The sequence below is a fragment of the Macrotis lagotis genome, chromosome 1 (genome assembly GCF_037893015.1).
Source record: "Macrotis lagotis isolate mMagLag1 chromosome 1, bilby.v1.9.chrom.fasta, whole genome shotgun sequence".
Taxonomy (NCBI): Eukaryota; Metazoa; Chordata; class Mammalia; order Peramelemorphia; family Peramelidae; genus Macrotis; species Macrotis lagotis.
The window spans coordinates 281,728,778-281,741,482 of record NC_133658.1 but is presented as its reverse complement, the minus strand read 5'-3'; the positions used below and the strand labels follow the sequence as shown (position 1 = coordinate 281,741,482).

The following is a 12,705-nucleotide window of genomic DNA, read 5'->3' as shown; positions in this document are numbered from 1 at the left end:
AGCTGCCTCTAGATTACCTTTTCTATTAAGTTCAGGTCTTTTTGCAACAAAATCCTGAAAGTCTGGTAATTAATTAAATGCCCATTTTTTTTTATTCAAGATTATGCCTAACTTTGCTGACTATGACATTTTTGACCACAGCCCCAGTTCTTTTGCTCTTAGATATGTAGTGTTCTAAAGATCTGCAGTCTTTAATGTAGCCACTGCTAGTTCTTGTGTAATTCCAATTGTGACACCACTGTATTTGAGCTGTTTTTTTAATTCTTGTTGTTCTTAATATTATTTAACCTTCACTTGGAGGTTTTGGAATTTGTCTGTGAGATTTCTTCCTAGGGTCCCTTTCAGGTGGCAAATTTTTTTTCTATTTTTACTTTCCCCTCTTGTTCTAGCATCCCAGCACAATTTTCTTTAATTATTTCTTGTATTATTGTATCAAGATTATTTTTTTTTTGATCCTAGCTTTCAGGTAATCCAATTATTCTTCTGTTTTCTTTTCTAGATCTGTTTTCTAGATTGTTTTTTAATATGAATTCTTTCTACTCTATTTTTTATTCTCTATATCTTGTCTTATTATTTCTTGGTGTCTAATAGTTTCAATGATTTCTATCTTATCTTTTTCTTTTCCCCTGCACTAGAAACTTCAGTGGTTCCCTGACCCTTCAGGGTTAAATATACACTCCTCTGACATTTAAATCCCTTCACAATTTGGGTTCTATCTATTTTTCCAGACTAGAGTCATATAATTACCCCCCCCATCCTATCTTCTAGCTAAACTGCTGGCATATTTACTAATCTCCATACATGACAATCCATTTCATCTTTGTGCCTTTGCACTGATTGACTTCATTGTCTGGAATGGTGTCAATTTTTGCAACATTCTAGAATCCCTAAACTGTCTCCTTTCCAGGCTTATCTGAAGTGCCATCTCCTACATAGAGACCATTCTTCTTTCCTTTGGTTGTTGCAAAGCCCCCAGAATTATTTTAATTTTTCTCTAAAATTACTTTTAATATTTTTGTATTACTTCCTATTTACTTATCTGTATATTTTTTTCTCATAAAAGAGTATGAGATCCTTCAGGGCAAGAATTTTGTTTTTGTTTTTGTTTCCCCCAGTACCTAGCACAACACATAGCTCTACATAGGAATTTAACAAATACTTATTGTTTTAAATTAAATTGAATTGATAGGACCTGCTGAACTTGACTTTGACATAAGAGTAAAAATCTAACATGGCAAGAGTGAACAATCAACTGAACCAGGCTTAAATGGTATATATGTAAACAGTTGCATGATTGCAAAGAACTTTGCTATTGTCTTTGGGAATGAGGATCAGACACAGGGTCTCAGCTTTTCTCTTTGTAAAATGAGGGGCTTAGAACTGGAAAATAACTAAGGAAATTCCTTCTAACTCTGACATTATATTATTCTATTGTTTTTTGAGTGGTGAATGAAGAAAGTGCCTTGGGAGATAATATGGTAAGGCATAATGGGACACCTTCTTGTTAGTCAAAGAAGACTTCATAGAGGAAGTGACATTGAAATAGAAATAAGATGAGTAGGTTGAACTTAGTGAGGGAAAGGGAGTTAATGAAAGATGAGAAAATACTCCAAAAAGTATCCTAAATAAGTTGTTGCTTATTATACATAAACACTATTTTCTGAAAGAAGTCATGACAGTGGGTTATAGTACTTATAAATGATTCTCTTTTCAACATTCTATTGCCATCTGTTATATTAATTGGATGAGAGTATTAGATGTTCTGTAGTTCTGTGCAATTTGAGAATATTTCAGAAAGATATAACCTGTGATCCAGGGAAGGTATTGTCATTTTCTTTTCCCTCTGATCCATTTAACATAGCCAGATTTAATGAATTGGATTACCTTTTTCAACATATAACATGTACACTATTTACTTACTGATCATAGAGACAAGTCCTTTATTTTATTTCCTTGCTTATTATACATATATCTAACACCTAATGTTTACAGAGTAAAAATAACTATTCCTATTTTTAATATAGTTGGTGAATTAGATAAAAAATATCATTGAATACTTGATATATATGAGCCTGCAAATGTGTACAATTTTTGTACAATTTGTACAATGAGTAAATTTGTGAATTTGTGCAATTGTTTAAATTGTAAATTTGATGTGGTCTTACTTTTCCTCTTACATGTTCATATTTCTTTCTGTTATTTGAAAGCATATCACAAAAATGCCCAAAGAAAATTGGCCATGTGAGATAATGGTTATGATAATGATGATTACGATAGTGTGTATAATTGTTATTGTGGTCTCAAAACAGTCCTGTGAAGTAGGCAGCATATTATTGTCCCCATTTTACAAGTGAGAAAATTTTAGAGCATAGTGAAATGACCTGACTTGTCCACTGCTACAGAGCTCTAAGTTGAGCTGGAAATTCAAAACTAGATCTTAATTTTTTTTATTTGTAAAGACCAGAAGCCTCCTATCAAGACCTTAATGACAAATGCTTTAAAGTCAGACTAAAGAAGTAATTTTGCTTAAGAGTCTAGAGATCATCAAAGAAAACTCAACTAATAGCAAAGCTAAAGGCTATGAATAATTATTATCACATAATTTTAGTTTCTTAGTTAAGGGGGAAAAAATCTGTCTCCTTAAAAAAGAAAAAGGAAAAATTCCTTTTTACCTTCTATTCCTGAATAGGAGAGTAAGGAAGGAGATTTTGGGAAAAATGTTACATCCCAGAAAATATTTGATTGTTACTTGCATTTCCCAAATTTTATGTCTACTCTTATTTGAATGAGAATTTTGCAGTCATTCTTAAAAGACCAGTTTTCTAAATGACTTCCGTCAAACTGTAAACACTTGTTTAGTACATCTCTAGCTTTATCAGACACTGTCCTTTGACAGCAGTTTCAGTTAACAGACCTTTCATCAATCAAATCATTGGCTTTGTGAGTTTAATTAGGAAACTGTGCAGTATTGAGAGCTGCTGTGAATGATCTGCAAATTCAGCAAATTTCAGTTTGCTGTATTATCATCTATGATAGAAGATACATGTATTCCAATAGGGGTCTTATCCATTTGACAGAAAATTATATTAATGTGTCAATATATTTAATTGATGAACCAAAAAGCAGCAGTGTTTATTTCCTCAAAGTAGAAATCTAACAAACAAGATGAGTATCAAAGAAGCTAACTTGTGATCCCTTTTTATTCATCATCTTTTTGAGTAAAATCATTTGATCAGGGGCGGCTAGGTGGCGCAGTGGATAGAGCACAGACCCTGGAGTCAGGAATACCTGAGCTCAAATCCAGCCTCCGTCACTTAATAATGACCTAGCTGTGTGGCCTTGGGCAAGTCACTTAACCCCATTGCCTTGTAAAAAAAACTAAAAAATTCATTTGATCAATTAGAGAGCACTTTAAGTACCTGTGACCTGCCTGGTACTGTGCTAGACAAAGTGAATACAAAACAAACAAACAAAAAAATGAGAGAGTATATCTGCCCTTAAGAAGTTGACATTCTTTAGCGTTAACATGTATTCATATAAGTAAATAAAATATGTATTAAGTAAATGCAAAGTAATTTTGGGAGATGTACTAGATCAGGAATGTAAGATGTGTTGGGAAGTATAATATGTATCAGTTTGAAAGATGAGTTGGAGCCAGATTATAAAGGACTTTAAATGACAGACAGGGAAGTTTGTTTTATTTGCTATTAAATGATAGGTAACTTCTGAAGTAAAAGTGACATAGTCAGACCTGTGCTTCAATAATATCTCCTTTGCAGTGTGAAGATTACATTAGAAAGGAGAGACAACAAGAGGCAAGGAGACCACTTAGGAGGATGTTGTAATTGTTTGGGAGAGAGATGATAGGATCTGGTAACCATGGGAATTGAAGGAGAGAGATGTAGAGGTGGAAACATCAAGGTTCTGCAAGTCATTGGAGTTGGGCAGAAGGGAGAGAGTAAAAAAGTGAAGGATAACTCCAATGTTCAGAATGGGTAATTTGAAGGATAATGGTGTCCTAAGCAGAAATCGGTTGTTCCAAAGAGGTGTAGATTTTGGGGAAAGCTAATGAATTCTCTTTTGGAGTGCTGATTTTGAAATGCCTGTGGGATATGGGGCGGGGAGGGGCAGCTGTCTAGAAGGAATTTAGCACTGGATGCAGATCTGAAGTTCACAAGAGATAAGATGATCATTTAACTATTGAAATCAATAAGAAAGATTATGGAGAGAATGTAACCCAGGACAGAATTCTGAAGGACAGTTGCCATTGGGAGCTTGCTTATAATTCCCACCCTCCTATTTCAGATTGGGCTTCTGCCATTAGAGTTGCTGTCTTAGACTGTGCTGCAGAAGAGAATTATGACACCTGCAGGGACTACGGCATTCATTTTTACCCCACTTTTAGGGTGAGTTGCTTATATACCCTTTATACTTAATGTTTGAACTAATACATCTTTCCAAAGAATTTCTATTATTTCACCATCAAAACATTTTTTGTAAGGAATTTTATACAAGTTGTAACTTTTATTACATTTATAACCCCATAGTTTATTCTTAACTGTTTTGGTCAAATTCATCAGAAAGGTTTATGTATGTTTTGCAAATGCTTCACCCCACCCTAAGCTTGGACCAGAGTGTATTACATTTATGTTAGATTTGTTTTTTTATGATTAAAACTTTTAAGAAAGGTAATCTAGGGGCGGCTAGGTGGTGTAGTGCATAAAGCACCTGCCCTGGAGTCAGGAGTACCTGGGTTCAAATCCAGTCTCAGATACTTAATAATTGCCTAGCTGTGTGGCCTTAGGCAAGCAACTTAACCCCGTTTGCCTTACAAAAACCTTTAAAAAAAAAAAAGCATAATCTGGAAAACAGAAACAAATGTTAGTAGAATGTATATTAAGTGACTGTGCAAAGAAAGTTGTTTGTTTTTAATGCTTTTTAAAAAAATAAAAAGAGGCCAGAAAACTTATGGACCCATGAATACCAGCTAATTCTGCTAAGGATATAGAGGAAGGCTGTTAACACTGCAGCAGCTGATCCCTTATTATGGTAAGATAAGGTTGGGCTTTTTCCTCCCACTAGAGGGCACAATTTAAATTTTGAGCTTTATGGCTCCCTGGCAATTGCATTTCAGTCTCAACAAAAGGAACAGAAGGCCTGGCTTTGAGTCCCATTTCTTACAGCTAAGAGTGCAAAATCATCAATTCATTTAACCTTATTGAGTCTCAGTTGATTGATCTGCAAATGGTGGTTAAGATACTTCTGCTTCCTACCTGAGAGGATTGTTGTGGAAAGAGTGGTTTGTTAAACCCTAAAGTACCACATAAATGTGAGTTATTGTTAACCACTTTGAATTTTATATTTTTAAGCCATTATATTACATGGATTTATTTCTCACTGAACTGGTCAGAAAAAATATATATATTCTGAACATTTGGTAGTTAATAAATCTGCTTACTTATATGAACAGGAATATTATTTTAAACCATATGATATTTTTAAGGTATATATTGTAATTTTGAGTGCATTAATGCCAGTGGAAAAATTCTGAAATTCACTGAGCCATTTTTTTGGAAAAAATTGTTCAAAGAGATACAGTTCTAAAAGTGTGTTTTGGGGGTTGTTGGGTATATTGTATATCTGTTAGCAATAATTTTTCTTATTTGTTGTATTTTTTCCTTAGTATTTTAAAGCATTTACAAAGGAATTCACAACTGGAGAAAATTACAAAGGTATGAATATGATCATTATATTTGAAATATACTGGGATTATTTTATAATCTATTTACATTTAAATGCTCCTTCATCTAAAACAATGAAATTAAACTCAAATAGAGCAGGGGAGGAGTGAGAATGAGGGTAGTAAACCTTATATAACAATTCCTGCACATTGTGTATTGACTGAGAAAACCACTTATTAACATCCATTTTTATTTATTTTGTTAAATATTTCCTAATTACATTTCAATCTGGTTCTGGTCCCACTCAGGAATGTTGCAGCCCAGCTACTTGACATCTCTGGGCTAGAGCACTCACGTTATATAACCCTTGTAGGTAAATTTTACATTCATCAATACTGTGACCTGTCGTTTATTTTAAAACATTAGTTAGGAATTTTATAAAGGTTGGTATTTCTCATTCGCATTTGGTATTTGCCATTTAGAAAAGTAGTAGTGATTTAATTTTTAATTTTTTTTTTAGCAGGAATTGATAGAGAGCCACAGACAGTAAGGCAAACAATGATTGATTTCCTCCAGAATCATACCCAGGGAAACAGACCTCCTGCTTGCCCATCTTTGGACCCTGTTACGTAAGCAAATTGGTTGTAAAAAGTGACACATTTGTCTACAGAAAAAAGAGATAAGAAAAGCATGTTTAAAACTCACATTTGTTCTATTTAGATAATGATTTATTTGCTAGATTCAAGTTTCAAGCTTTTAACTCAAAGATTCTTTGACTATGTGCTTACTTGAAAATTTTAGTAAGGTAACCAAGCTCTTTTGTAGATTAAATTGTTTTATTTTTCTTCCTGAAAGGTCCAATGACATTTCTCCTCTCTTGGAAAACAGTGGTGGTCTTTATATTGCTATTTTGTTTGAAAGCAATAACTCATACGTTGGACGAGAGGTATTGTATAGTTTTTTCACTTCCATAAACTTGACTTTGCATCTTCTACCTTATTTAATCAATAAGCATTTATTAAGGGCCTACTATTTGCCAGGTACTATGCTATTAGGGATACAAAGTTGAAAATGAAATAGGCCCTGCCCATAAGGAGTTCATGTCGAATCAGAACAGACAACATAAGAATGTGTGCACATTTATATAATGTGTGTGTGTGTGTGTGTGTGTGTGTGTGTGTGTGTGTACTCCTAAGTACAGGGTAGTATAATGGTGCTCTGGAATTGCTCTGGCTTGTATTCATTTTTCTTCTTTCTCCTTCTCCGAATCCTTATCTTCATTTAAGGCTAAGTTCAGGTACCTTACTTCTTTCATGAAGTCTTCCCAGATGCCCTCAATTATTAGTTCTTTTTCTCTCCTCAAATTGCCTTGTACTTATTTCTATCTTCCCCCATCAGCTGTAAGCTTCTTAGGGGCAAAGACTTTTTCTTTGTATCTCCATCTCTTGGATTGTATCTTGCAGTTAGTAGGCATTATTTAGTCTTTTTTAAATTAAATTGAATTGAGGCTTAACCAACCTGAAAGGTTTTAAATATAAGACTAGAAGTTCTGTGTTTAAAGTTCAGAGGTAATTTGGGACTTTTCTAACCATTTGTTGATTTCTTTCTTAGATGTCTTTTCTTGATTTAGGTTTATTATCATTAAGACTATTTCAGAAAACTATTTATATCTAAGCATGTTAACCACTTTTTATATAAAAAATGCACTATGTTTTTGGTGTCCTGCTGTGCTTTGGGCTCATTTTGAGGCTGTGGAAATTTGCATAGTCATAGTCTAAATTAAATTTTAACACAGTTGTAAGGATAAGTGACTAATGTTCTCTGAGAATCTCTTCTTAGCAAAGACAAGAAAAACTTTATAGGGTCAGATGTTGCAATTTGTAGATTTACCTGGTCCTTTGTTTTTCTTTTGCATGATGGTCATTATTGTTGTTTAGCTGTGTCTTAACTCCCTGTGCCCCATTTGGGGTTTTCTTGGCAAAGATAATGGAGTAGTTTGCCATTTTCTTCTCCAGCTTATTTTATATATGAGGAGAAATGGGGGGGGGCATAAACAGGGTTATATGTCTTTTGTCCAGGGTCATACAGCTAGTAAATGTCTGAGAGTTGATTTGAATTCAAGTCTTGACTGTAGGCCTTTTGTTTTATCCACTGAGCCACCCAACCACCTATATGATAATCAGAGGAAGAGAGAGAAGTACTAAAGACTTGTGCAAATCAATTTAACTCTTCAGCTCTTTGAAAAGAGACTTGGTTGGGGAGGAGCTAAAACTATTCATTTTAAAATGTGATTTTATCTATTCCTTGACTTCATTTATCCAGGCTTTTTGCTATTCCTTATTCTTGTGCTCCAGTGGATTTATGATCTTCTTGATGTTGATGTGTAGGGGAAGCCCCTGTGATGGTTCTATATGGAGAGCAAGACAAGAGTCATACAGAATAATGATAGACAGTTTTTTAAGTTTGTGATCTGCTCTGATTTCATAGTGGAAATTATTCTTTCTATGAATTATATATTTGGTATCCAAAATCTTTACTAATGTCATTCTTGACTCCTTTTGTAGTTAGAACAGATTTATAACAGAGCTTATAGCCTAGTATAGGAGTAAGCATGTTATAATTTAGATCTTAGGATAGACTTTGTCTGGAAGTGTTTGTTCTCTTTCCCATAGCATTTTAGTTGTTATTTAAAAAATCATTTCTTCACTTGAAAATGTCTTCTGAAGTGAAATAAGGTAGAAGTTGTAATTCTGAATTATAGTAGAAAATAATTCTGTTTGGCTAAACATATTTTTGTTATCTCTGAATTTTAGATAACTATATTATACTTCTTTCCCTGTATCTATAGATAATTGAGACCATGTTCTACACACCTTACATTAGATATTCTAAACAGATTAATTAAGGTCTACAAATAGATCTCACATTACTTTCTAGAAGATGTTGCTTATGATTTAGTTGGTGTGACATTTCCTCCATTGATACAAATCATAATCTGCAGAACATAAATAGCATCTATGTTTAAAATAAAACCCTAGGGGCAACTGCATGGTGCAATGGATAGAGCACTGGCGCTGGAGTCAGGGGGACATATGTTCAAATCCAGCCTTAGATACCTAATGACCTAGCTGTGTGACCTTGGGCAAGTCACTTAACCCCATAACCTTGCCCCTAAAACCCTAAAAAAACCCCAGTCTTCTATAAAGAACACATAAGCTTACCTGTGTGACTAACTAATATTTAACCAGGGTAGAAAACTATCTTTTGCTGATTGGAATACTTTTTAGGATAAACTATGTTGACTTTTTGACTATTAGTATAATACATGATGTATTGATTTTCTGCTTGTAAGTAGATTTCTTATTCACATTGTCTTAAGTTATGTGAAAACAAAGGTAAAAAATCTTAAACTTAGTTGTTATAATGGTAAATGCAGCAAATCATGAGTTATTTTAATTTCACTAACTTTTATATGCTAGAGATCAATTCATGACAACTTTTTTTTACCATAAATGAATATATAAATATATGAGACTTGTTATCACAAAATTATAGTTATTATTTTGATTCTAAATTTGCTTTACCTTGCTATTTTTTTCCCCTGAGAAAGCCTTTGCCATGGATAGTACCCTTTATATTCTATTTTCTCATCTTCTAGGTGATATTGGACTTGATTCAGTACAAAAACATTGTAGTAAAAAGAACACTGAATTCTGATAAGGCATTTCTAAGGAAACTTGGAGTTACTTCAGTCCCTTCCTGTTACCTGATTTATCCAAATGGCTCTCATGGATTAATTAATGTGTAAGTAATAGTTTATCAAGATTTGGTGGAGGCTCCAAGATTTTTTTTTATATAGAGAGACTCTAATAAATATATTGGGATAAGGGGGCAATTAGGTGACACAGTGGATAGGGCACTAGCCCTGCAGTCAGAAGGACCTGAGTTCAAATTCAGCCTCAGACACTTAATGATAGCCTAGCTGGGTGACCTTGGGCAAGTCACTTAACCCCATTGCCTTAAATAAATAAAAACTTTTTAAAAAAAGAATGCATAAATATATTAGGATATTAGAAACTAGAGAAATCAGTCACTCACTGTTAATTTATTTGTTCTAAGCAATGGAAATTCAGAGACAAAAATGACTCCCTGTTCCATTGAGGTAAATAAATAAGCACATACAAAATAAGTAGAAGGTAATTTTTGAATGGGAGATCACTGGGTAGACCAGGAAATGCTTCATATAGAAATTATAACTTGAGCAGAGTTTTGGAAAAATGAGATCCTCTAGGGCAGAGGGGAGGTGGAAGTGCATTCCATTCAATGAAGAGGTATGGAGAAAAGAAATGGAGTTTACACGTGAGGAAAAGCAAGAAGACAATTTAGCTGAACTGTTGAGTAGGGGAAGGAGAATATTGTATTGTACTAAAAGATTAGAAATAGATTAGATTGTGAAGGACTTTAAAAATTAAATAGAGGAGCTTATATTTCCTCCTAGAGGAAAGAAAGGCAAATTGGCAAAAATCCAAGGGGACACACCTTCTTTGGCCAATTAATAGAAATCAATTTGATATAGTTTGAATCTGTAAATAATCTTTGTATCCAAATATATTCAAGATAAGGTCATTTAGAATATAAATCACATCAATAGAATTTGAAAGAAATTGGATGAGCAAACATAATGAAGAATAGAACAATGAAGGTATTAGCTCTTTGTTTAAACAAGAAGTCAACAGAGTCAACCAAGACTGGATGAAGTCAAATCCTTTGCAGTTACCTGATATCTATCCTTAGCTTCTTGTTTTCCCAAGAAAGTGTTCATAAATTGACTTGGTTTTTGCTTTGTTTTTTAGGAGCAAATTTGTTGTCCTGTTATGATGTAGTTGATAGAGAACTGGCCTTGGGTTCAAAAAGTGCTAGGCTTGCTTCTGACACATATTTGAATGTGTCTGAATGACCTTGAGCAAGTCACTTAACTTTTAGTTGCCCTAGGTCACTTTCTAAGAATTGGCAGCCTACTTTAGTAGAGGAAGTGCCTTACTCAGAGTTTTTTTCTAAGGCAATGGGATTAAGTGACTTGCCCAAGGTCGTACCTTGGTGTCTGATGTCGGATTTGAACTCAGATCCTCCTGACTTCAGGGCCAGTGCACTATCCACTGTACCACCTAGCTGCCCCAAGTTCCCTCTCTTTTGATCTCCTTCTCCTCCCTTCCCCATCTTAGCAAAATAGATAAATGAGCTGCTGTGACCAAAAAACTCCTATCATCTAGTAATCATCTCTCTAGTGATGATCATCTGAAAATCTAAATTGGGATTCAGTGTCATAAACCAAGTCTCCAGTGAATTTGGTTGGCATATGCTAGCCTTCTAGAACCTGACTAAACATTAGAATTTAGAATGAGATGCCAAACTAACAGAAATGAATTAACCAGACTCTGAAAAAGAAGTGACCAACTTTCAGACCTAAGATAGCTGACTAAATCCACTAGAATACAGATTTACCTTTATAGGCCAATTCTCTAGTGTCAAGTAATAACAAAACTCTGAATATTATGTTGATATTTTAATTATCTTTTCTCTTTGGAGATGAAGGAAGGCAAGAGGAGCTCAGAACATCTTTAGGTGTTTTATGATTATACTGAGCAATGCTCCTAAGAAATCTAGCCCCATAGAGATACAGAAATTAAAAAAACAAGTTTAGGGGCTTTGTTTACAGGCAGTGTCTGCCTCCCCACCATCTTTAGACTGCCAATCTACAGCCTTCTATTTTTTTTTTTTAGGGAGGTTTAGACTTTAATTCACATTGCACAAAAGATTTACAAGTTACTGCAAAAAATTCAAAAGCTAGATTCTTTGAAGAAGCAGCTAGATAGTGAGTTTCAGTATTGCTGTGAGCTAAAGAGAAAGAGAGACTTAAAGGACAGGCTGATTAACAGAAGCTGAGGAAAAGAAGGGCTAAAGTGAAGGCAGGAAGCCACTGATCCCTAAGGAGGAGGAGGAGTCATGTGGGTATCAAGTTCCGGTACTTTAAGAAAGTAATGGATTTAAGCAAAGAAGAGATAGCTGAGGAAAACAACAAAGGAATAGTCAAGTTAAAATGGATGAGTTTCTAGGAAGGTAAAGGAGCTGAGGAAGTTTAACAAAGCTGGGAGAATAAAGAGAAAATAGTCAAGAAAGGGAAAGAGAAAAGGCAGTCACGAAAAATAAGTGGACTTAGATCAACACAGATCAAGAGCATAGACCATGGGTCCAGCCTGGAGAAAGCTACAGCCCTTTTTAACTAGAATATGTTTTCTTAAGATAGGATTTTGTCATCTTAATAAACTATCTTATGGTATATCTGAAATAAAGTTATTATTTATTTAAAGTATATTTATTTATTTGAAGTGCCAAGTGTTTTCTTCAGTCATTACTAGGTTTCTTGTCCAATTTGCACCCCAGATTATATTCTTTTATAATAACTGACATTCATATAGTCCTTTGAAGTTTGCAAATAACTGTCCATAATTATCTTAATTGTTTATAGGAGATAGTTACTGTAGGTATTATTATCTACATTTTGCAGATGAGAAAACTGAAACTTTGAGGGGTTCAATGACTTGTCCATGCTTACATAACCAGTAAATATCTGAACTTGGGAATCAAGCCTAATTAAGTGTCTGAGGCACCATTTGAACTCAGGTCCACCTCATTCTGGGGCCAGTGCTCTATCCACTGAGCCACCTAGCTGCCTTGTTTCTTAGGATTTTAATATACTTTAACTTGTCAAGATTGTTAGAAATAGTATTCTGAAGTTCATAGAGACTTCTATTTTCTATCAATTCATTTACCTGTGACTTCTCACCTATGATCTCTCCTTTGTTACAGTTTGAAGCCTCTCCGTTCTTTCTTCTCTTCCTATTTAAAATCATTACCTGGTGTGAGAAAAAAAATACTCTCAAAGTTTCCATTTACAGTAAAACCAAACAAAGATGACAATTCAGAAATCACTGTCTGGAGAGAATTTGATAAGTAAGTATTTGTT

General features: G+C 34.2%; 1 protein-coding gene across 2 annotated transcripts in view; it reads left to right on the top strand.

The window, feature by feature from the left end:
• Positions 1-12,705, top strand: part of QSOX2 (quiescin sulfhydryl oxidase 2) — a 67,699-nt gene that overhangs the window by 30,970 nt on the left and 24,024 nt on the right. Inside the window, exons 2-7 of one of the 2 annotated variants that reach the window (XM_074210685.1) lie at positions 4,306-4,406; positions 5,684-5,732; positions 6,205-6,310; positions 6,537-6,627; positions 9,340-9,485; positions 12,549-12,692. In XM_074210685.1, the coding sequence (XP_074066786.1) occupies positions 4,306-4,406; positions 5,684-5,732; positions 6,205-6,310; positions 6,537-6,627; positions 9,340-9,485; positions 12,549-12,692 (637 nt within the window). Of the gene's footprint in view, positions 1-4,305; positions 4,407-5,683; positions 5,733-6,201; positions 6,311-6,536; positions 6,628-9,339; positions 9,486-12,548; positions 12,693-12,705 lie in introns of both variants that reach the window. The other variant, XM_074210684.1, reaches the window with a different exon arrangement.